General features: G+C 43.7%; 1 protein-coding gene across 2 annotated transcripts in view; it reads right to left on the bottom strand.

Moving 5' to 3' along the window:
- CACNA1E (calcium voltage-gated channel subunit alpha1 E) overlaps positions 1-26,144 on the bottom strand; it is a 444,647-nt gene that overhangs the window by 103,360 nt on the left and 315,143 nt on the right. For both annotated transcript variants that reach the window (XM_083445434.1, XM_083445435.1), the window contains exons 10-20: positions 25,191-25,306; positions 23,417-23,470; positions 22,868-22,954; positions 18,479-18,688; positions 14,005-14,117; positions 11,991-12,103; positions 11,501-11,632; positions 10,354-10,426; positions 7,575-7,692; positions 6,324-6,391; positions 1,077-1,174 (exon numbers count right to left, since the gene is read on the bottom strand). In XM_083445434.1, coding sequence (XP_083301560.1) covers positions 1,077-1,174; positions 6,324-6,391; positions 7,575-7,692; positions 10,354-10,426; positions 11,501-11,632; positions 11,991-12,103; positions 14,005-14,117; positions 18,479-18,688; positions 22,868-22,954; positions 23,417-23,470; positions 25,191-25,306 — 1,182 coding nt within the window. The remainder of the gene's footprint in view (positions 1-1,076; positions 1,175-6,323; positions 6,392-7,574; positions 7,693-10,353; positions 10,427-11,500; positions 11,633-11,990; positions 12,104-14,004; positions 14,118-18,478; positions 18,689-22,867; positions 22,955-23,416; positions 23,471-25,190; positions 25,307-26,144) is intronic.

Genomic DNA, 26,144 nt, shown 5'->3' with positions numbered 1-26,144 from the left:
AGGCCTGCTCTCTGGCTAAAGCCTGCACATGGTGGCTGCTGCCAAATGGAAAGCCATTGGGATGGAACAATTCAATGTACCCTCGGGAAAGGTGTGATCCCATTTAAAGGAATCCTACCTGATCTAGTAGATCTGACAAGCAAACATGTCAAGAGAAGGGACTTGGAGACCAGGTTCTAGGTCAGGGGTCATCAACCTTTTCCAGCCGTGGGCCAGTCCACTGTCCCTCAGCCCATGTGGTGGGCTGGACTATATATTTTTTGGGGGGGGAGGGATGAACAAATTCCTATGCCCCACAAATAACCTAGAAATGCATTTTAAATAAAAGGACACATTCTACTCATGTGAAAACGCACTGATTCCTGGACCGTCCATGGGCCAGATTGAGAAGGTGATTGGGCCGCATCCGGCCCCCGGGCCTTAGGTTGCCTACCCCTGTTCTAGGTGGCTATGATTAGGATTAATTTCCTCAATGATGGAGCAAATCTCCCCCTCCCCTTTTTTTAAAATGATGCTGGTGTTGGAATAGAGAAAGCCTTCCCAACAACTTGATGAACTAAGAACGTTTTCGTTTTCACAATGCTTTTAACCATCTAAACTCTTCCAGCCCTATGAATCCATGATGCTAAGTGTGCTACTTTCCTGCATCCCTCCTCTCCTAGCTTTGCACGAATGCTTGCAAGTTTCACGCTGCTGAGGTGTCTGCACAGTGCTAAGAATATGCAAAAACCTTCTGGGGAAATGTTGCTCTTCTGATCAAACCTCGTTGAGTTTCCACAAGATTTCTCAAGTGCATCAGCTGAAGAGGAACCTCCAAATCAACTTCATATTTTCCTTTCTGGTGGTAACCTAAGGATGCGCAGAAGCCACATGAAAAATGTAGAAGCCTCAACTAAACAGTATTTTGGCTTTCCTTGAAACCTCTCAGATCTTTCACCTGAGCGGTAACCACCAAATTTGCTTTAGGCTCTACAGAGGGATTTCTCTTTCTTTTGAATGTGAACGCAATCGTCATGACCATAACAAGTTTTCAGGGGGTGAGGAGAGGGTGCCTTATGATGGATGAGGCCACTCACTCTATAGCAGGCATGTTGGGAGCAGACATTGGACTGACTTCTTTGGCTTTCTGCAAGGCGTGCTTCTGATTAAAAGCCTCTTCTTCCTCCTGCTCATCCTAAATAATAAAACAAAGCAACAACAAACCTATGGTTACGTGAAACATACTCAATAAACACAACAAGACATAACCGGCTGCATTTTTGAATAAATAAGGTATACTATTCATTGTATCGAATTGTAGATTCCAACAGAAGTCTTATAAAGTTCAATGAAAAAAGCCCAGTGGATCAGTTCATTCATTCTATAGTCAGTTCATATTACATTTGAGCCTGTACTACTGATGAAGCCTAGGATAGCGAAACAAGGCTAATATTCCGGAAATCCTTGTCTTAGACTCTGTGAAAGGATTCTGTGGAACTGTAACAACCCTTCATGTGGATTATTGGACTCTATGAACAGACAGGTGGAATAGACACATACATGTATGGACCTTATGCATGAACTGACTATAGAATGAACTGATGCACTGGGTCTTCTGCTTTTTTCGTTGAACTTTATAAGACTCCCATTGAAATCTACAATTTGATACAATGAATAGTATACCTTATTTATCCTAAATAAAAGACAAAGGAGCTGGTTAAAAGGGAACATAGCAGAATTTACTATTTTCTCACATGTTATGAGCTTTGTTATAAGAGCAGCTGCCAGGCTGCAACACAGAGGTCTGCATGGTCACATTAAATCCACAGGTGTAACAGGCTTCTCCCATCTATCACACCACCACTGCTCTCCAAGTGCTCTGTTAAACAGCTGAAGTACTAAAGTGCTAGAGCAGGCAGGAAAAGGGAGCAGACAGCAGAGCCCAGGAAAGCTATGGGTGGCTTGTTCCTCGGTGCATCCTGGAATTCAAAGGGACACTGTGCATTTCCAGTTTGCAACCCACGAACCCCTAGTTATAAGACTGAAAATCACATCCAACTTTCATGAACAGAATTATCGGAGAGGTAACCACAGAGCAAGATGAGACCTGTGGAACCAGAGTTCTAGTTACAGGTGGGTAGCCATGTTGGTCTCCCATAGTCAAAACAAACAAACAAAAAAATTCCTTCCAGTAGCACCTTAGATACCAACTAAGTTTGTTATCGGTATGAGCTTTCGTGAAGTGTGCATGCAGATGAAAGCTCATACCAATAACAAACTTAGTTGGTCTCTAAGGTGCTTGCTGCTGTTGTTGTTTAGTCATTTAGTCGTGTCCGACTCTTCTTGACCCCATGGACCAGAGCACACCAGGCACTCCTGTCTTCCACTGCCTCCTGCAGTTTGGTCAGACTCATGTTCGTAGCTTCGAGAACACTGCCCAACCATCTCGTCCTCTGTCGTCCTCTTCTCCGTGTGTCTTCAATCTTTCCCAACATCAGGGTCTTTTCCAGGGAGTCTTCTCTTCTCATGAGGTGGCCAAAGTATTGGAGCCTCAGCTTCAGGATCTGTCCTTCCAGTGAGCACTCAGGGCTGATTTCCTTAAGAATGGATAGGTTTGATCTTTTTGCAGTCCATGGGACTCTCAGGAGTCTCCTCCAGACCATAATTCAAAAGCATCAATTCTTCGACGATCAGCCTTCTTTATGGTCCAGCTCTCACTTCCATACATCGCTACTGGGAAAACCATAGCTTTAACTATATGGACCTTTGTTGGCAAGGTGATGTCTCTGCTTTTTAAGATGCTGTCTAGGTTTGTCATTGCTTTTCTCCCAAGAAGCAGGCGTCTTTTAATTTCATGACTGCAGTCACCATCTGCAGTGATCATGGAGCCCAAGAAAGTAAAATCTCTCACTGCCTCCAGGTGCTACTGGAAGGAATTTTTTTTTTTATTCTGTGGAACCACTTATGACTCCAATTTTCAGCTGAAACCAGTTGTTTTTGAAATCAAATTCTTGAAGTTAAAGCTTTTAAAAATCTTGACAACACTGCATCACATGAAGGTGACCAGACTGGAACTGACTTCTAAGTCCTAAGACCTCAGTCCCAAGCATGAATACTTGGAAGCAAGTCACATTCATGGAGGCAGCTGCCCATTCAAACTGCCTCCCATTACATATCAGGCAGATGTGGTCTTTATCATCTTCTCAGAGCCTGTCGAAGACATTCCTTCTTCAACAAGCCTTTTAAGTGGAGTTTGTTTGTCTTTTAAATCCCAGATTGCCCCTGCATTTAATCTGAACTGTTCTATATGCAAAATTGTTTTATGTGTTATTGTTAAATCGAAGCGATTCACAAATGGAACTCAATAAACAAATGGACATTTCACTATCATCTCTGTTTACAGGCTTTGGAGATCCCTGCGGTTGTTTTTGAAGCTAGAAACTGATCACGAGCCAGCTTTTCTTTTGCAAAGAACAAGAAGTTGAAGTTGTGTTTGTGTGTGTGTCACCCAACTGGCACTTCACACACTTCCTAATTGATTTATGGAATTTGCTGCTACAAGATACGGTGATGACCACTAGAGGATTAGGGGGAGTTAAAAGCGGATTAGACAAATTCAGGGAGAATAAGCCTCTCAACTGGATTTTTGCAATGATAGATATACGGTATTTCCATGTTTGTGGCCTGAAAGTTCCTATCACTAGATAACTGCATGTGTGGGTGGGTATAACAGCAGGAAGGAGCTGTTGCCTTCAAGCCCCATTCTGGGCTTCCCAGTAGTAACTGGATAGGCATTGTTGGAAACCAGTGGCTGAGCTAGATAGATCTTTGGTCTGTCCCAGCAGGGCCATTCTTAAGCTCTGAAAAGCATTTTCAGCACACAGCTCTCTTGCAATGATGGCAGTTCTGGGTTCAGGACGCTCATTATCTGTGTTATCCAACAAAGTCCGTATATTCCATGTTCCAAATTTCAATTGCCTTTTACAACTGCTGGGTTGTGACGCCACTGGGCATGGTAATCCAGTCAGGGGGGAACGGGAGGCAGACTCTGTTTAGGGCACCTTTTCTAGCCCCTCCTGCTTTTCGGGGTGAGCAGAGTGGACCCTAAATAGGACTGCTCACTCATGAATACACATATAGCAAAAATTATCTGAACAGGGAGCTTCTTGTAAGTTGCGTTGCTCCCTGGGAACAGGGTGGGTGAGTGGGCACTGTCCTTTGGCCTGGAAAGGAGGTTGCATTTACTTTCACCTCTGAAGTTATTATTATTGTTTATCACACTTACACCCCACTCTTCTTCCAAACACCTCTGAGTATCACAGTCTTGGGGTCTGCTTAGGGCAGCTGCTTCTGGCTTTCATCACCAGAAGGAGACCTTCTTCTCTGTCTTCCCATCTGACCAGAGGAGCCCTGCTCATCACTGGGTGGGGAGATAACCTAGCCAACCAGCCTGTCCTCTGCACTGCCTCCTTTCCTTGACTTCACTAGAGGAGCTGAGGTCCTACCAAACCTTACCAAATCTGCCCTGCTTTGCCTCAGCAGTGCTTGTTTCTGTAGGTCAGCTAGAACTGAGTCACATACCTCAAGATGATTCTTGGAGCAATGCAGAAGGAGGGCATGACACTGCCCTCTACACAGCTGGTATATTTACAGCCTACTTCTGAATTAGGCAAGTTACCACCGCCATTCTGCTTCCACTTCCTTCTAGGTGTCATTTTTATTAATTATGTGGGCACAAAATACTGTGGGGAGCCCTCTCTCTCTCCTGCTGGGGAGATGCGTATTTGTCTGCTTCAGAGTTAAATTAGACAATGCCATCGATTACTACGCTCTATTACACCCACATTAGCCATGTCAGAGATACATTTGCACTGGAGAGTCTTGCTTTGAGTCCAGGAAGTACAAGTTGATGAATCTGTGCTGGAAATGGGAGATATGGAACAGGATCATTCCATTCCCACTCTGAGAGCGGGAACCGGCCCGGTTGCTTAGCTAGCTCACTGTAACCCGTGTGGTTTCCTGGAACACCGTCACACACCAATTCCCAGTGAAGCCTTCCTTGGCATGGCCCCAACTCATAATTGTTAGTTAATGATAACTGTTCCACTGTCAGATACCAGAGGATTTGGAGGAAAACAAATAACAATTGGGGCACGGTGCTTTCAGAGCACTGACTGTAATAAACCCTGACCTTTGTAATAAACGGAATGACTGTTGCCACCAAACAGGTAATCTGAGGGCCAGATGCAATGCCATACATGCAATTAGCAATTGTGTGAAAGGCTTTTAAAAAAGTGTGGAAAAATCCAGATCAGAAGAAGAAGAGGAGTTTGGATTTGATATCCCGCTTTATCACTACCCGAAGGAGTCTCAAAGCAGCCAACAATCTCCTTTCCCTTCCTCCCCCACAACAAACACTCTGTGAGATGAGTGAGACTGAGAGATTTCAGAGAAGTGTGACTAGCCCAAGGTCACCCAGCAGCTACATGCGGAGGAGAAGGGAAGCGAACCTGGTTCACCAGATTATGAGTCTACTGCTCTTAACCACTACACCACACTGGCTCCAGACTTTGGTGAGGTCCTCAGGACCACAGTAGCCTCCCATCCTCCACACAAGGGAGGGTCGCCATCTGGCTTGGGGCCCCACCCCAGCAATTTACGTTTAAGAAGCCATTTGCAGAAATGGTCATTTCATGAATGGTGTTGTACCCGGTTTGGACCTGAAAGGAAATGATCCCTTGGCAAATTCTCCTGCACAAGCCCCACAAGCCCTCCTGTCTCAGGGAAAGGTTGAGAGATCAAAAACAAAACTCAACCAGGCATGTCAGTTGCTTTTGCCGTGGTCGCAGAAAGAATTGGCCAGTCACATCTCACAGAAATTTAATCAGTGAGGGAAAATAATAGGTAGTGGGAATTCAAGGCAGTGAGAAAAAACTAGGAACAGGGCCTCCTTTGTGGGGGCACCTCTCCCTTGGAACTTTAGGGATGCTTTTAACTGCTTGTTTGCACTGTGTTGTTTACAGGGATCTTTGCTGCTTTATTCTCTTTTAAATCTTTATTCTCTTTTTTAATTGGGTTGTTTTCCGTGGTAATCTATTATCATTTTTAATACTCGCTGCCAGTCAGTATAGGTAACGCTGGGCTAGATGGACCAATGGTCTGTATTTTTAAAAACAATCTTGCATATTCCAGAGTGAGGACTTGCCACTCAGCATCTTCTGTGGTTTTGCTCTGGTGAGCAGGGGCTCAAATCGTGTCCCATCAAAATTATATCCGCGTCACTAAGAACATATTACAGTCTGAATGGAGCTAAAGTGGCTTTTCCCAAAGAAGTCTAGATTTACCTTTGTCAGCTCCTGCGCATTAGCTAGGTTATCCACAGCAATGGCCAAGAAAACATTAAGCAGGGTATCTAAAAGAGTTGAGGGTGAATGAAGCATCTGATTAGACCAGCTGGATGGACATCATGCAGACATTCCTGCCTTGTGGAAGAGGATAATGGCAACCCCCCCCCTCCCATATTAGGGGCCTATACTTCGCCAGGACGGGTTGAAAGATGGACTCTGACATGATCATGGGGGAGTTTTCTGTGTCTTCACTATACCAATCTAGAAACTTAGCAAAATGATGTGGTTATATCCCATGTGATCCTCCTTTTATATCTTTCCTTCAAATACCGTCAGCTTGGCATGGGATCCTGCCAACCACAGAAAAATGATAACAGCCTCACCTACCCAAGGGCTATGACTTCAAACACAGGACCACTTCTACAAGTGTCTCCTAGTGCCTAGACTCAGGAATATGGCGGAGCGAAGGGGATGGGCTGCTTATGACTAAAAGGACAGTCATTTGGGCCAAGCAGCAAGTCAAGATAAAATTCAAACTAGACAAGATGCCAGGAGATGCATTATCAGTCACCACAGAGCTTTTAAAAACTGAAATTCAACTTCTGGATCAAGGGAGATGGAGGAGGGTGGGGAATACATAACTCTCCCCCTCCAAGTATTCTTATTTTTTAAATTGGGCCTCTCCTGCTACTTTTACAAAGGAATTTTTTTCTCCTAGTGGGAGATAAAAAAAATGGATTAGAAAAATTGCCTGGGGAGAAACTGCAACTCTTCCTCCCATCCCCTCCTGTTTTGCAGCCGACCATGGCAACACTTTGGTACAAACAAACCACGGTGTAGAGCATGGGTAGGCAATCTACTGGGGGCCGGATCTGGCCTAATCACCTTCTTAATCCGGCCCATGGACGGTCCAGAAATCAGCATGTTTTTACATGAATAGAATGCATCCTTTCATTTAAAATGCATCTCTGGGTTATTCGTGGGGCATAAGAATTCATTCATTATTATTTTTCAAAATATAGTCCGGCCCCCCACAAGGTCTGAGGGACAGTGGACCGGCCCCCTTCTGAAAAAGGTTTCTGACCCCTGGTGTAGAGATTGATAATGCAGTTCCTCTTTGACTCTAAAAATCCAAGAAAATGCAGCAACATCGACAGAAGTGTTCTCAGGTTACTTCTCTCCATGGTGCTGAAATTTACAAAGTATCACATCAGAACCACCATCATGGCAGAGCAATAGGAAGGATACAGTTTCCAAAAAGTGTGAGGATGATGAAGTAGATGGACGACCACATTCCTGAGCTGACGCCACCTTGGGAGCGAATTCCATTGTACATCACTTCATTCCAGTCTTCCCCTGTCAAAATCTAAACAAACAAGCAGCTCTTATAACAACGTCCTTATTTTACACTTCAGAAGAGGATGTTTCAGTTATGGAGAGCCTACTAAGGCACTGAAACAAATGACACAAAGGGGGAAAAAAGGAAGGAATGAAATAAAGAAGGAAGGCACCTTTTCCTTCCTTCATCTAACCAACCATCCATTTTTCCTTGGCCCCAAATTCTGCCTTTCTTATATAACAATAAGGCAAAAGAATAGTCAGAACTGTAAAAAGGGGTACAGTCCTCCCTCAGAGGCCTTACTGTCTTACTGCCTAATTTAGAAAAGATGGGTTGGAAGTGGGGGCAAAGAAAAGCCCAATAAAAGAATAAAAAGTAAAGTAAAGGACCATTAGGTCCAGTCGTGACCAACTCTGGGGTTGCGGCGCTCATCTCACTTTATTGGCTGAGAGAGCCAGCGTACAGCTTCTGGGTCATGTGGCCAGCATGACTAAGCCACTTCTGGCGAACCAGAGCAGTGCACGGAAACACCGTTTACCTTCCCACCGGAGTGGTGCCTATTTATCTATTTGTACTTTGAGGTGCTTTCTAACTGCTAGGTTGGCAGGAGCAGGGACTGAGCAACGGGAGCTCACCCCGTCGTGGGGATTCGAACCACCGACCTTCTGATCAGCAAGTCCTAGGCTCTGTGGTTTAACCCACAGCGCCACACATAGACATAATAAAAGAATACTGGGAGCTAAAACTACAGAATCAGCTGCACTGAACATCTTCAGGCCGCAGATGGGGGAAACTCTAATTTCCGAATGGTCCTCCCAAATAAAAAAGAAAAAGTTCAAACACAGTTTCCAGTACATGCCAGTAGGTGGTTCCCCGGCACAGGGTGCTGGGCCAAGGGGACACAAAATTGAGAAGATCCATCATTGAGAAGATCCATTTGGGGGCACAAAATTTGGCCTCGCTCAGGGCACCATACCACCAAAGATTACCAAAGTCCAGCCCGGTTTATATCTAGTTCTACTGTTCTGCTCACACAGCAGACTTCAACTTGTGCAACTGAACAGCCAGGGGTCCTTTACCTTTACCTTTTTTACACACAAGTTAAATATGCAGGGTTGCTTCAAAAGAGCTCCTCACACATCAGTAAGTTTTTGCTCTTTCTGGGGTTGCTCTTGACCTGTGTTGACCAAGGATGTGTAAAACATCCACTTATTAGAAGAAGAAGAGTTTGGATTTGATATCCCGCTTTATCACTACCCGAAGGAGTGTCAAAGCGGCTAACATTCTCCTTTCCCTTCCTCCCCCACAACAAACACTCTGTGAGGTGAGTGAGGCTGAGAGACTTCAAAGAAGTGTGACTGGCCCAAGGTCACCCAGCAGCTGCATGTGGCGGAGTGAGGAAGCAAACCCGGTTCCCCAGATTACAAGACTACCGCTCTTAACCACTACACCACACTGGCTCTCCACACCTGTACAGATGAGAACAACACACCTGTACAGATGAGTGATGAGTGAGGGCCACCAGATTGGTTGCTAGGCAGCCTTCTCCACACAAAGTGCACATGAAATTACACGTTACTCTTCAATGCGTAGTACAATTTCTCTGCCTGTTGTTGCCTCGGTAGGGACTGGGAAATGTATCGTTTAATGATGTTAGGACATAAACTAAGTGTTGGGATGGCTCTGAGAGGCAGGATGGTATATATTATTTATCAATTATCCTTCCACTTACACACTTGAGTAAAATTAGCATCTAGTTTGGCAGAGTTAAAAATATACCATCCTTTGCAACATTAACATGGAAACTTGGGAGAAAACTTTCTGTAGCTTTCTGTAATTATCCACGTTGCCTCTGGCAGATAGAACCTTCCCATTTATTTATCCCTCTGCATAAATAACAACATCAAAGTCCTTAATGCAAGGACATAAAAATATTGTTTGCTTACATAAAGCTGCAGCCTCAACTTAAAATGGCAGTAAAACAAGTCAGGCAAAATATACAGTGGTACTTCAGGTTAAGTACTTAATTCGTTCTAGAGGTTTGTTCTTAACCTGAAACTGTTCTTAACCTGAAGCACCACTTTAGCTAATGGGGCCTCCTGCTGACGCTGTGCCGCTGGAGCACAATTTCTGTTCTCATCCTGAAGCAAAGTTCTTAACCTGAACCATTATTTCTGGATTAGCAGAGTCTGTAACCTGAAGCGTATGTAACCTGAGGTACCACTGTACTTCTAGATTACAAAACACATGGTTCAGATCAAAGATGGCACCTGTGCTTGGAAGAGCACAGACAGTGCATCCTACCCCTAAGGCTGCGTGATGAGAAAGAGAGTGTTTCTCAGGTGGGAGGAATTAATAAGGATTATGTTCCTTCCTTCCTGGGGAAGCAGAGGATGTGGCCTCACAAAAGTGCCCTCTAGGAATTTACAGGCAACTCCATGCGTCTTAACCCTTTGCTCACATAGCAAACATGGGATTTTGTATTTTGACAGGGACATCATTTCCCCACAATAAGCTGCGCTACACATTGCTGAGGAGAACTTGATTACCATTTTCAGAGGCAGCCTCGTGTCTCTCCTATCACCTGCCCTGAATCACAGCTGACTACTTTAACAGAAGCATTACTAAAGGGCACAGGCATCTGAGCTCATTTCTTCAGCTGCAGGCTCCTCGCCCCCAGAGTTATACCTGGAAAACTGTCATGATGGCTGCAGGGAAGGTGTCAAAGTTTGCAGAAGGAGTCCCATCCATAAAATTAAATCTGTAAAGAAGAAGTAAGAGGGGGAAAAAACAAGCTAGAACAAGCTTCTTCTTCTGGCACATCAGCAGAAGATTAATTTACCCAGCCTCCTTGTCCTCCCCTCTATCTCGTCTCCTGCTACTGTCATTTTGGTCATTTCCACATAGATATGATGAAAGTGGTGTGTATTTCTGCATCCCACTCTCCTGCACATGTTTATCTACTTTGTATACTCTATTCTGCAACCAAGAGTCAAGATTCGATATAATTCTCTATGTATTTTTTGCACGTGGAACAAGGTGGCAGCAGAGAATGGAGGGAAAGTTAAGAGCAAATAGTAGAAAAGATGAGCAAGATTCAGCAACAGGAGCCAGGAGTAAGGACCTGTTATACCTCCTGGTCCCTGATAGCACTGTCCAGATCTAGCACTGCTTTCCTGGGATCAAATACATGGCCTACACCAGGCATAGGCAAATTCGGCCCTCCAGGTGTTTTGGGACTACAACTCCCATGATCCCTAGCTAACAGGACCAGTGGTCAGGGATGATGGGAATTGTAGTCCCAAAACATCTGGAGGGCTGAGTTTGCCTATGCCTGGCCTACATATTTTCTCTACAGGAGTGAAGGCAATAACCCTTCAAAAGCGAGGTGGAACATTTCTTAGGAAAGCCAAATTCTGCAGCGATGAGTTAATTCAATGCCTGTGCAGCAAAAACCTACAGACACAGAGAACGCAGGCAACCAAGGCATGTAATTCTCTCCAGAAATCAGTAGGAACAGTGCTGTTTTTTCTATAAAAAAATTTTGGGGGGTACTCTCATTTTCCTACTGATATTGAAATATTGCCCCTCAATGAGGCCAAACTTAGATTCACAAACTGTTTAGGGGTATACTGGGGAAAAAAGCACTGAGTACAAATAGGCCACTATAAGTTGGAGGAATAAAGCAAGCAATTGCCTTAGGGTGCTTGAGAAGAAGCAAGTAGCTTTATGGATAAACAACCTGGTGAAAGCTAGTGAGGCAGCTTTATGAAACATTCTGATATACTGGTCGGCATTTCAAAAACAAGCAAACATGGCCTGGCCATCTACTTACCTGCCACCAAAGAGCTGCATCCCAAGCAGGGCAAAGACTACAATGAAGAGGAAAAGGAGGAAGAGGAGGCTGATAATAGACTTCATAGAACTCATCAGTGAGACCACCAAATTCCTCAAGGAAGCCCAATACCTGGAAAATCCAGATGTTACTATAGCATGCTTCCTAAAGCATTGCAATGCTCTTTCAACTTGGGCTGGCTTTTGTTAGCCAGCAGGTGTGTGCATGCCTGTGTGTCAGGGGCAGAAGGGGAGTTTCCATTATTTGATCAGTGTTGTCCAATTTATTTTTCTTTATTTAGCTTTGTTTAGCTACTTAGCCGGGTGAATTAAATGCTATCAATAGTACAGGTTACAAATGGGACGGGGAAGCTGGGTTGTCGATGGAACAAGGAGGAACAACAGGGTGACACAAGGAAAAGTGGGGGTAACATTTGCTCAGGGAACATTTTAGGAGAAAAAACAGGGACGAGCTCGTTTGTTTCACTCACTTTGTGATTTTAAATATCCTTAAAAGTCGCAGGGCTCGTAAGACGCTAATCCCAAAAGAGGTTCCAGGTCTGAAGATCGTCCAAACCACTTCAAAGATGCTTCCCACTGTGACCTGAGTCATCAAACACATACAGAAGAAACAAGCAATTGAATCACCTATGAATGGAAAGACGTAAATGAGCAAATCCACCCAACAACTCAACCACCTTCTCAGCTATCCTCTCTCAGCTATCCCAGAAGGGCAAGGTCTCCCTGACAAGAGACTTAAAAAAGTGAGCTGGACTGGGAAAAATTGTGGAAAGTAAATCTGAAATTTACAGATTATTCTCTTTTGAAAGAAAATTACATGAAGATGATGTACAGATGGTATATCACACCAGTACAAATAGCAAAAATGTACAAAACCGGGTCAAATATTTGCTGGAAATGTAAATAAAAAGAAGGTACTTTTTATCATATGTGGTGGGAATGTAGAGAAGTAAAAAAATATTGGGAAATGATATATAACGAATTGAAAAAAATGTTTAAAATGACATTTGCAAAAGAACCAGAAGCATTTTTGTTAGGGATTGTAAGACAAGACCTGCCAAGAAAAATAAAAAAAATCTATTTATGTATGCTACAACAGCGGCAAGAGTCTTGTTAGCACAAGGATATAAGAACGAGGAAATCCCAATGACAGAACAGTGGCAAGAAAAATTGATGAGCTATTAGGAATTGGCCAAATTGACATATAAACTGCATTGACAAGGACAATCGTGGCTTTAAGGAAGAATGGGAACTTTTTACAATCTACTTAAAAAGACAACAAAATGACTTGGACTCCTTGGCAGGTTTTGAATAAACACCCACAAATTTATTAGTAATAATAATAATAATAATAATAATAATAATAATTTATTATTTATACCCCGCCCATCTGACTGGGTTTCCCCAGCCACTCTGGGCGGCTTCCAAAAGAATATTAAAATACTGTGATAAATTAACCGGGAAAATCAGATACCAACGAGCCCATAAATTCATTGAGGACTGGGAAAATTTTTCGGAGTATTTGAAAGGAGTATGTGAAGAGCAAACAACGCTAGTAGGTTTTAAAGAAGTTTTGTGAGTAAGAAAAGGAATATTGCAAAAATGTAAACAAATTTGCTAAGATATTTATTTATGTATTTATTTGTTTATTTTAAAAGAAAAAGGAAAAAAGGGATAGAAAAATGGTGATATGGAGCTGGAGAAATGTGTAGATAAAATTTCTATTACGGATGATTGGCAGAGGAGTTGAGGGAAGTCCATATGAAAAAAATTGTAAATATGTGAATGGGAAATTTGTATGATTATATATATCTATGTAAAATCTGAATAAAAATGAAATGGAAAAAAAAAAAATACTGTGATACATCAAACATTAAAAGCTCCCCTAAACAGGGCTGCCTTCAGATGTCTTCTAAAAGTCTGGTAGTTGTTGTTCTCTTTGACATCTGGTGGGAGGGCGTTCCACAGGGAGGGCGCCACTACTGAGTTGACTATATGATAGACAAGGCAAGGATATGGACAATTTTATAATATGCAGAGAACAATATGTGCAAAGAAACCAGAGAGGGGAGCTGAGGAAAGTCCAGGGGGGTGGGGTGGGGAGGGAGGGGGGAAAGGGGAAAAAATAATGTAATTGAATTTTTGGATTGAGAAATTGTTATGTTGAAATTGTTTAATAAAAATATTTTTTTTTTAAAAAAGTGAGCTGGAAGAAAGGCCCTCCTTATGACATGTCTGTGGACTCCATGAATTGAATATATGAATGAACAATCTGTTTCATTCAAATGACTGTAATTCCTCCGCCAATTCCTGCACTGACAAGATGGTAATTTGGCTCTTGGAGGTGTTACAATAACACCACGTTTCCACCCCCTCTCCCCTTCCAGGATCTTCTACACATCAGTGCAATTCCCCAGAGAATCTTCTACCCCGCTCTGCCATTCGCACTTGTTCTGTTCTGCTTCTTATCTGCGCAGTGCTTACCCCACAGTCAAAGCAGTTGAAAGAAGAATGGAAATAGAGTCGGGGCCCCATCCCATACATCTTCAAGGACATCTCTAGGAGGAAGAGGCCCAGAAATATAAACTCTGCATAGTCTGAAAGAAAGAAATTCAGGTGTGTTCATTCGATCTCTGCTTCTCTCCATCCACTATTGCAACAAAACTTCACAGCACTGCATGATGAACCCACCCAGAGCTGGTTCATGCTGAGAAATTTCTCCCCATGCAGGCACACAACATGAACCAGGCCACAGGAACAGGGCTTGGTTGCCATCTTTGTAGCTGCAGCTTCTAAGGAAAATGTGGTGGTGAGAATAGAAATAGGCAACTTCCCTGCATGGGGCAGAAAGACTACTGGCCAATTTCTAGTTGACCACCTGGTACCTGCTGGGGAAGTCATGAGAAGAATGTTGGACCTTTGACCCAACCAGATGCTTGTTACCTTCCTTCCTAACCATGGTGCACATTCAGGATCACTGAACACAGATCACGCCTTCTGCGGAGAGCTCTTTACCACAGTTAAAATGCATTGGTGAGACCACACAGGCTCCATAAAATAAAATAAAAATAGACCACATGAGGTTGAGGTTGGCCCATCCTTAGCCTGACCTTTCTTCAAGAGATTAGTTTGATGGTGTGAATTGGTCGAAAAGCTGGAAGCAAAATTTGGGGACTTCAGTTCCCCAGGAAAACTCCTTGTCAGTTCTGCTATTTCTTCAGTCTGCTATTCTATACAACAACAGCTTTTTGTGAGGGCTTTCTAAACAATGTTGTGATCGGCCTGGCCAAACTTGTAGCAATTAAAGAGGTTGCTGCAGTGCTTGTGCCTGGGGGAGCCTGACAGTTGTCACACCACTAATGGTCCTTTCTTCTGGGCTCAGAACCAACAACTCCCCCCCCCCCCAGAATAAGCTTTTTTAAAAATGGTGCCCAGCAATATTGTGCTTACCAGTTGCTGGGGGTTTTAAAAAATGAAAAGTAAACCCCAAACAACACAAAAATGTAACACTAAAATTGAAACTGATATAAAACTAAAACAACATAAAAGCTTCAAACATTCATCTACATAATACCACAGAAGAAAGTTTACTGTCGTTTCAGGCTTCACTGTGGAGGGGTTTAAATAAATGTGATTAAATTAATAGCCAATTTCGTACCATCAGCCAGACTGGGAGAAGATATAGATTCAGGATACGCTCAGGCAGCAGATAACATTTTTATTACCTTTCCCTTATAAAATATGTTTTGTTCTTTGCACCAACATACGCACAGAATCTTGTCTGGAAATCTTATCAATATTTATGGGATCTAATAAGAACATAAGAACATAAGATTCTGATGAAGCTTTTTTTGTTGGCAGCTAGAAAAACAATAGCACGACAATGGAAAAACCTGGATAATGTGTCTTTGAAGATTTGGTGTGGAAACACATGGCGTATAGCAATATCAGAGAGAGAGAAAACACTTTATCCTCAGGTTTGATACAATGAAAAGCACACCCACAGGATTTTAGTGCTGTTTGGTGGGACTTTATTTGATGCACAATGGATAATAGAGAATAGGAGGCATTTCCAGAAGTGGCAAGAAGGGTATGTCAGGGTGATGTCTTAGACAATTGATTAGAGTACACTTAGAACCATAAAGTAAGATTTAGACAAGATATTTATGTGAGAGATGCTGTATCATTTGAACCCCCTCCATAATGGTTTTGTGGTCATATATTGTATTTTGTGGGAGTGGGTAGCGCTGTATTCTAACCACTGAACCTCTTGGGCTTGCTAATCGGAAGGTCGGCGGTTCGAATCCCTGCAACAGGGTGAGCTCCCATTGCTCTGTCCCAGCTCCTGCCAACCTAGCAGTTCAAAAGCATGCCAGCACAAGGTTAACAGTGTTTCCATGCACTCTGGTTTCCGTCACAGTGCTCCATTGCACCAGAAATGGTTTAGCCATGCTGGTCACATGACCTGGAAAGCTGTCTGTAGACAAACGCCAGCTCCCTTGGCTTGAAAGTGAGAAGAGTCACCTTTGATTGGACTTAACCATGCAGGGGTCCTTTACCTTTTACCTATTATATTTTGTATTTAATTTGTAGACTTTGAGATTTTTGTTTCTGCGTACTGTCAGTGCTGCCCTTTATGCATGAGAACAATTATAAATAAAACGACAACAGCACACCTATTTCTGTCTAATGTGGGCAAAACTGGAACACCACAGAGAAGATCTTGCAAGTGAGAGGCACAGTGGAGTGGCTACTGACCTGCAGAAAATATATTGTGTGCATAGGGCTCAAGTCAATACGATAATCTCTATTGTCATTGTCCCATACAGAACAACAAAATTGAAAAAAAAAACCCACTACATCAGACATTCAAAAATCAACAAGCCTGATATCCCAGCCTGGTTAACCCCCTAAAAACTCTGATACTCCATAATTAAATACAATATACTCCCACAGAGACTACCTTACACTGCGTTTAAAACCAAAATTGCATTTGGATAAAACCTGTTTCACAGGCGGCTAGTCCTAGTCTTTATTTATAACCCTGTACCTTCTTCCAGAAGGCAGAAGCTGAAAGAGATCATTTCCAGGGTGTGTTCTATCCTGCACTATCTCTGCAGCTTTCTTATGACACCTGGAAGCATAGATTTGATCCAAGGTGGGAAGAGTGCACCCAATTATTCTCTCTGCAGTCTTTACAACCCTGGACAGCATTGTTTTCCCCCCTGACCGTGCAGTTCCCAAACCACACACACAGACCATAAGTTAATACACTCTCAACAGTGCAATGGTAGAATGCCATCAAAAAGGTCGTTTGAGAGATTATTTTTCCAGAGGATTCTCAGAAAATATAAAGAGTCTAACACTCTTTCATTAGTGAGCAGATTTGTGCTGAATATTCGCCAGTTTCGAATACTAGCTCGGAAACAATCGCATTCCGTGCTGCCAAATTAACCAAAAGACGAAAACAACTTAACTTCGCCAAGCATTCACATTGTCTCAGTGCTTTTCAGCATCCCTTCATTCTCCTGGTTGCTGCTTCCTCTGGGCACCATGCTGGCCCACATGTTGTGGTTTTGAGGCATCCATGATGCGTCCACCACACCAGAAGACGCATCATGACATCATCCACAAAACCACTCACATTAATAGCAGTGAGAGTAAATGCGGTTGAGGGCAGTGAGGGGAAAGAAGAAAACATGGTGCACAGAAGGAGCAGCTAAAGAAATGAACGTGCCAAACAACAATGTGAATACATTTACCGTATTTTTTGCTCTATAAGACTCACTTTTCGCCTCCTAAAAAGTAAGGGGAAATGTGTGTGCGTCTTATGGAGCGAATGCAGGCTGCGCGGCTATCCCAGAAGCCAGAACAGCAAAAGGGACCGCTGCTTTCGCTGTGCAGCGATCCCTCTTGTTGTTCTGGCTTCTGAGATTCAGAGTATTTTTTTTCTTGTTTTCCTCCTCTAAAAACTAGGTGCGTCTTATGGTCTGGTGCGTCTTATAGAGCGAAAAATATGGTACATCATGTCAAAAAAATCTCTGAAAGCAGCCAGTGCTCTTTGACACTCACCACTGCGGTGCATGCTAACCATCAAATACAGTGGTACCTCGGGTTAAGTACTTAATTCGTTCCAGAGGTCAGTACTTAACCTGAAACTGTTCTTAACCTGAAGCACCACTTTAGCTAATGGGGCCTCCTGCTGTCGCCGCCGCCAGAGCACGATTTCTGTTCTCATCCTGAAGCAAAGTTCTTAACCTGAGGTACTATTTCTAGGTTAGCGGAGTCTGTAACCTGAAGCGTCTGTAACCTGAAGCGTATGTAACCATAGGTACCACTGTATGCAGCTAGAAAAGGAGACTTTTATCCTGCCTTGTGCCATTTTATTTGAACAAAACAACTTCACTGGGGTATATTTCTGATTGAAACCTGTGTCGGAACAGGATCAGGCACCACAAGCAGCCAAGACTGGTTGGGAGCCGCCAGTTCCTTGAAGAGATGGAACCAAGAAGGGAAGAAGAAGAAGAAGAAGAAGAAGAAGAAGAAGAAGAAGAGGAGGAGGAGGAGGAGGAGGAGGAGGAGGAGGAGGAGTTTGGATTTGATATCCCACTTTATCACTACCCGAAGGAGTCTTAAAGCGGCTAACATTCTCCTTTCCCTTCTTCCCCCACAACAAACACTTTGTGAGGTGAGTGGGGCTGAGAGACTTCAGAGAAGTGTGACTAGCCCAAGGTCACCCAGCAGCTGCATGTGGAGGAGCAGGGAAGCGAACCCGGTTCACCAGATTACGAGTCCACTACTCTTAACCACTACACCACACTAGCTCTGTGCCTGAATTTTCCCGGAAGAACATGTCCCTGCTTACACATGCATTTGGCTCTGGGGAAGAGTTTGCTCTTCCACTTTCTGCTGCTGCTGCATTAGCGGCACATCAATGACACAGAACCCCGTCACTTACAGAGGAGGTGCGTGAGCCAAGGAGGTTGGCTGTGATGGACGATGGCCACACAGGCCGTGTTGAGGGCCACGATGCTCAAGACAAGCCAATAGAACACCTGGGATTTCACCATGTGGCGGACAGAGATGCGCAGGAGCCGCTCCTTGTGTCGGAAGTACGAGGCGCCATCCAGTTTGGCGCTCTTGATGCTGGCCCGAGCGAGGGGGGTGCCTGCAACGGGATGGAAAAGAAAGACGGGAGATGTCAATAGAGATAAATGGTGCACGAACATTTCACAAAAGTAAAGACCAATTCCTTGCTGTCTCAGTGCTTTATGCATGCAAGGAAGTACTGTGAAGCTGTAGGCCAGGGTTGGGCCTATTCAGGCCTGCCAGTCATTGGAGGTTGGCTCTCCAGGACTTTTTGGGCAAAGTGTGCCCACTGTTCCTGTACCTGATATCATACATGATGTCTAAAATTGGACTAAAATTGTCAACCGAAAGCTTTACTTTTCCAGTTCATCACCACAACAGTTATTGGCACTGGGCTTCAGTAAAGCAAACAATTTAATTAGAGAGCACCTATACGATATCGAGCGACAGAATAATTTGGCGACGCTAAGGAAATTTTGTCCATAGTATGACTATTTTCCACCTAGTCATTTTGACACTTTGGCACCCTATTTGAAGAATTTAACCATTCCAAAATACAGAAGCGCTTTCACTTTCGAAAATGGAATATACTGTCTTTGGCTGTAGTTGAGGGTCAATTTCAAAAACCTCCACCAGAAAAAACGGTTATGTCCATGTGGAGATGGCAGTACTGAGTCAGTGGTTGATGTGACTTGCACTTTTTATAAAGATTTGAGGAGTGAGGTTATTAAAAGGTAAAGGGACCCCATTAGGTCCAGTCGTGGCCAACTCTGGGGTTGCGGCGCTCATCTCGCTTTATTGGCCGAGGGAGCCGGCGTACAGCTTCCAGGTCATGAGGCCAGCATGACTAAGCTGCTTCTGGAGAACCAGAGCAGCACACGGAAACGCTGTTTACCTTCCCGCCGGAGCGGTACCTATTTATCTACTTGCACTTTGATGTGCTTTCAAACTGCTAGGTTGGAAGGAGCAGGGACCGAGCAACGGAAGCTCACTCCGTCGTGGGGATTCGAACTGCCGACCTTCTGATCGGCAAGTCCTAAACTCTGTGGTTTAACCCACAGCATCACCCGCGTCCCCAAGGGAGGTTATTACCCCTCTACTATTGTCCATGTCGGCTGACTCAACCATTCCTACTGTGTCCTTTCTTTTAGCAGATCAAGATGATCAGGTGACAGCAAAAACTGCAAGGCTTTTAGCAGGGGCAATTAGAATAAGATCTATTATTGGATGTAAACCTCCAAAATGTATTTTGTATAGTTAAGTTTTTAACTCTATCTTTGGTACATTTTATTTTGTTTTGTTTTATTGCTATAGCTACTGGCTGATGCAAATAAAGATTCTTCTGATCTGATTTATATGATGTCAGGCATAGGAAGCTTCAAGCCACAGCTAAATGAAGGTTGTCAGATCCTGTTCCTTCCCTGCTCACTTGCTATAGACAAGCTCGGGCAAAATTTAGATCTGGCTGTATGATAGTCCTCTCTTGGACAGAAGAGAACAGGATGCTTCCTCCTTCTGGTGTGTGCATATATCAATGAATGAGGACAAAATTATGATTTTTTTAGAATCCAGCTTCTCCTCATTCAGTGCTTTAGGGCTTAACATTTGTTTAAGCTCATAGGAGCCATGAATTTCAGCAAGCTACCTGAGCTCATATTGACCCCTAAATACCATATCCAGCGGAGTCTGGCCAACTTGAGCTTTGTTAGACTTTTCCCTATATGCATACAATCATTTCTTGTGGTTTTTTTAAAAGAGTAATTACTAGTCTGAAACTCATCCTGAAAGATCTAAAGTGTGTGTGTGTGAATAAGCTGATAGTTTTTAAAGCATTAAACAGCACTTCAGACAATATTGCTCTCATTCCCAGAAGGATGCAGCTAATCGCCAAAACCATGTATTTATTACAAAACAGAGATAGTATCTCCGTCACATGTTTACACACACAGTATTCCAAAGAGTGAAGAATAAATCACACTGCAAACTTCCAAGCTAAAGAACCCAAAGGAATACTAGTGCCAATTATCAAGTCAATGCAGAATCTGAGTCCTTTTCTGGTACGCCAGATATTGGGACAAAAACACCTACTTTATTATACTCTGAGCAATACCCATGCTGAGAGCTGCCTAACAAAAACAGTTTAAAAAAAATTAAAATCCAAAGTTGAAAATCTACAGCATCAGGCCCTTCCCAAAACTGCAAGAGAAATTGTTTGTTCTCTGTGTTAATCAAGTCGGGGGCAGCTACTGGAAAGCGTGGCGCGGTTAATTTATTTCAATCAAGAGTTTGCAATTATTCCCTCATTTTGTGCCTCTCTTCCAGAACGAAGGCATGTCCTCCTGTCAGTCCCAAGATAACAGAATGAAAATGAGATGTTCTGCTTCTCACTTGAAGGAGTCACAAAATCCTGGATGATCTTGTGCCAACGCTTCTTTCTAGGGTGAGTCCACATGCAAAGGAGAACAGAGCTTTTGAACCTCTAAGACTTGCATAGGAATATTCCCCTTGGATCCAGCCCAATCGCCTTCTAAATCTGGCCCACGGACGGTCCGGATTTCAGCATGTTTTTACATGAGTAGACTGTGTGTTTTTATTTAAAATGCATCTCTGGGTTATTTGTGGGGCATAGGAATTCGTTCATTTTTCTTCTTCAAAATATAGTTTGCCCCCCCCCCCCCAAGGTCTGAGGGACGGTGAACAGGCCCCCTGCTGAAAAAGTTTGCTGACCCCTGGACTAGTGGGATAACATTGAACTAAGAAAGTTTGATTGTAATTTTCTTTCAAGATCAAATCAATATTATTTTGATCCATTGTTTCAGGGCACCTAAAAGGCGTGGGACCCATTGGCTGGTGCCTACCCAGCCTATTTGGTAATCTGGCACTGTCTTCCCCTGTTCCCTGCAGGGCAGCAGAAGTTGGAGGGACATGGCACTGGCACCATGCCCAGCTGACTGCATGGCAGCTTCAGTGCCCAGCTGACTGCATGGCAGTCTTGGACCCTAAACTTTTGTCCCTGCTTGTTATGTACTGAGCTGAATCCTAGAACAGTAGGATCCAGAATGCAGCCGTCTGATTGGTCTGCAGGAGCCACCCAATCCAGCTCCAGGTGGAAGTGAAACAGCGAACCTGATTGGAAGTGAAACAGCGATATGATTGGCCTGCAGGAGCAGCCAATCAGGCTTCTGGAGGAAGTGAATCACAATCCGATTGGCCTACTGTGCCCCTGAAGGACCAGGTGCGCAGCCTGGGAGTCATTCTGGACTCACAGCTGTCCAAGGAGGTGCAGGTCAATTCTATGTCCAGGGCAGCTGTTTATCATTTCCATTTTGGAATGCAGGCTGAGACCCTACCTGCCCACGGACTGTCTCGCCAGAGTGGTGCATGCTCTAGTTATCTCTCGCTTGGACTACTGCAATGCGCTCTATGTGGGGCTACCTTTGAAGGTGACCCGGAAACTACAACTAATCCAGAATGCGGCAGCTAGACTGGTGACTGGGAGCAGCCACCGAGACCATATAACACCGGTCTTGAAAGACCTACATTGGCTCCCAGTACATTTCTGAGCACAATTCAAAGTGTTGGTGCTGACCTTTAAAACCCTAAACGGCCTCGGCCCAGTATACCTGGAGGAGCGTCTCCACCCCCATCGTTTGAGGTCCAGCGCTAGGTCCAGCGCTGAGGGCCTTCTGGTGGTTCCCTCACTCTGAGAAGCCAAGTTACAGCGAACCAGGCAGAGGACCTTCTCGGTAGTGGCACCTGCCCTGTGGAACACCCTCCCACCAGATGTCAAAGAGAAAAATAACTACCAAACTTTTAGAAGACATCTGTTCAAGGAAGCTTTTAATGTTTAATAGGTTATTGTATTTTAGTGTTTTTTTTGGAAGCTGCCCAGAGTGGCTATGGAAACCCAGCCAGTTGGGCGGGGTATAAATAATAAATTATTATTATTTATTATTACAGGAGCAGCCTGGAATTAGCCAATCACGTGAGGCCCATTGTGTAAATAATGCATATAAAGCTAGACGTTTTGGGGAAAGTTTCATTCATTGCTACTATGAGCTGAATAAAGAGCATGAAATTCACACTTGACTCCGAGTATGCTTCTTCTGATTTCATTTCGGTGTTGCAGTTTCACGCTTTTTAGTGAAGTATTATTGTTCACCACTGGTCAGAGGCACGGAAGCGACATCTTTGGACGAATGAAGACCTGGGTTTGGAGGAAGAGCCCCAGGACAGGCATTGAATGTCTGCATCTTACCGACAGAGGAGATATCCACACGCTCATCGCTGGAGTCACGATTCATGACTTCTGTCCGATTCCTTTTAATGGTTGCCCTCCTGAGAACTAGGAAGGGTGGAGGAAAGGCAAAAAAATAATAATCATCATGTTAATATGCTATTATAAGAAACACCATAAACAAGACACATCCAAGAACAAAGGGAAACAGATGTCTCACAGATGTCATGGGTCATGTGGCCAGCATGACAAAGCCGCTTCTAGCGAACTGGAGCAGCGCACGGAACTGCCATTTACCTTCCCGCTGGAGCGGTACCTATTTATCTACTTGCACTTTGACATGCTTTCGAACTGCTAGGTTGGCAGGAGCTGGGACCGAGCAACGGGAGCTCACCCCGTCGCAGGGATTCGAACCGCTGACCTTTTGATCAGCAAGTCCTAGGCTCTGTGGTTTAACCCACAGCACCACCTGTATGTGGGGAAACTAGCCTAGTGGAAAAAGCAGCAGGCTGAAGAAGCATTCTACATCTCCCCATGGATATCAAATTTCAGGGTGCGTCCCCCCCTTACCTTCTAATGCCGATGTGCCAGAATTCTTGTTCTCTTCAGCCAGCATGACTTCCTCTATGTAAAGATGCAAAAAGATAATAAAAGAAGTTTAGGAATATATTTGTCAACTATCTAATCAGCAAAACAAAATGGACAATATTATTTGGCGATATGAGACTAATCACATCATGGCAGTGGTAGGACCATTTGTCCACATCTATTCTACCTTGTGGGGAGAAAAAGAATCTTATTCACTTGCGTATTTCTTTTTTCTTTTTTTTAAAGAGCATGTTATGTAGGTTTTATGTGAATTCCAAATGTCTTTTAAGCTGAAGATATAGTTTTAAAAATGGCACGGCATATTTGAGCAACATAGAAAACAAAAGGCAGGTGTGCACTCCTACGCAAGAGGCGTACAGTTAGGGAGCACTCAGCCAACAAACTAAAAAAGCCACTCTCAAACAACAAAACTTCAAGAAACTCACGGAATGTGACCGAAAATGGAAGAGTTTTATCACTATGTTCCAAACTGTATCCAGTATACGTCTATGGCTTGCAATATAACTGCATTCCACAAACTACAAAACTTCAGTGGCACCCAACGTGGTATTGCATTTCTGGCAGTGAAGCCTCTGACATTTGTTGAACGAGCTAGTACAAATCTATGGAATGTCCACAAACGTTCCAACTTCTCAGCAACAAAGTATTCACCGTAGAAGTTTAGGTGAGAAAGGATCGTCGACACAACAGGCACTAGGAGCTGCTGTGCAGAGCAGGCCAAGGAAACTGACTGAAGGACTCCTGCGCCACTGAGAGTTGCAAACAAGGGGCAATTCTGCCAGCTATGACTTCAGCAGCATTGTGATCTAGAAATCCTAAGGGGTAGTGGGGCAGAGGAACAGTGATAGGATGGAGCTCTGAATTAACTTCACGTTTTAACTTGAACTACTAAGCTAATACTTTGATCCCAGGCTAATGAGAATGCAATTGAGTAGATTGGAAGTCTAACTCAAAGGTGGGGTGAGGGGTGGTGGATGGTGATGGGAAAAGCAATTATCTGTGGGATTGAGTGTAGGTATGTTTAAATATTTTTAAGGATTGTATGAAATGTATGCTTGTATATTTGCAATAAGTGTGTATTAATGCTGAATTATTTTAATAATAAAAACTTTTTTTAAAAAAAGAGAATGCAATACTGTAATATTGCTAAGAGGACTTAAAGGTAAAGGTAAAGGGACCCCTGACCATTAGGGCCAGTCGCAGACTACTCTGGGGTTGCAGTGCTCATCTTGCTTTATTGGCCAAGGGAGCCAGCGTACAGCTTCCGGGTCATGTGGCCAGCATGACTAAGCTGCTTCTGGCGAACCAGAGCAGCGCACAGAAAGGCAGTTTACCTTCCCGCCAGAGAAGGTATTTATCTACTTGCACTTTGACGTGCTTTCAAACTGCTCGGTTGGCAGGAGCAGGGACCGAGCAATGGGAGCTCACCCCATCGTGGGGATTTGAACCACCAACCTTCTGATCGGCAAGCCCTAGGCTCTGTGGTTTAACCCACAGAGCCACCTGCGTCCCCATTAAGAGGACTTAAATTTCCCAAAATGGTTTTGCACTACAAGTCCTAGCGCATGCAAACTGTGCACTGAAAGAAGGCAGTTTCATGGCACAGAAGGGCAAGGGCTGTGTACACAGGTTTTCAGTCGTCGGCAGCTCTGGCTCTCTCCTGACGGTTTGCTGTTCTTCCAAGCTGGCAGCTGGATTGGCTCCACATCCTTCCCTGACCCCAGACCTACTTTACCTGCTTTATCTATCCAAGCCCGGTAGCCGTTCAGCTCCCGTTCAATCTGCTGCTGCCTCCTCAGTTTCATGAAGGCCCGGCGATTTTCCACTCGCTCTCTCTCTTTGGCAAATTCCCTGTAGAGGCAGGAAGGAGGCCAAGATCCTGTTAGAAAAAGACTTTCTGCAGTGCTACAGCACTGAGTTGTATACTGCATGACACAGCCATGGCACGGAGGGGTAGGAAGAAGGCTGTCTTAGTTTGCGACGGGGAAGGAAGGAGAAAACCCATACAGGTGAATCTGGAGAGAGAGAAGCAATGAGCTCAGAGCAGGTCAGCTGAAAGCGATTGCCAGGGGTTTGTATTTATTTATTCATTACTAGATTCCCAGCCCACCTTTGCCTCCAAGGAGCAAAAGGCGGGATACATGATTCCTCCTCCCCGTTATTCTCACAACACAGCAGGTTTGGCAGACTGGTTCAAGATTACCCACTGGGTTTCATAGCCAGGTATTTGAACCGGGGTCTCCCTGGTCCTATTATTTATTTATTTATTATTTTTTGCATTTTATTGTTTTATTCATTTAGTGTACAATGTTTACAAATAAAGACTTCACATCCAAAATAAAATCATAAATGGTAAAACCTTGAGTCTCGTGTTTTCATTTAGACTAATCTCTTCTCAGATTCTATTATTTTAATATTCCTGAATGTTTGTTTCCTTGTTTTAATTCCTTATTCTCAATCTCTTAAATCCTATATATATCTTTAACCATTTTTCAATTAGTTCCCTCATCTCCCTCCCCCAAGACCCATTGTTTCCCTCCACCCATACATACATACTGTTATTTTTTTTTGTTGCGTTACCTTCTGTTTATATTTGTTGTTCCATCTTTGTTATGATATTATCCTATCTCCTTGTGCCCTTTAAGCTATTGCATATTAATTTTTAAGCTCCAAAACCAACTCTTTTCAT

This window comes from Podarcis tiliguerta (assembly GCF_965153285.1).
Source record: "Podarcis tiliguerta genome assembly, chromosome: 6".
NCBI lineage: Eukaryota > Metazoa > Chordata > Lepidosauria > Squamata > Lacertidae > Podarcis > Podarcis tiliguerta.
The sequence above is the reverse complement of the archived record's forward strand: the minus strand, read 5'-3'. Positions and strand labels throughout refer to the sequence as shown.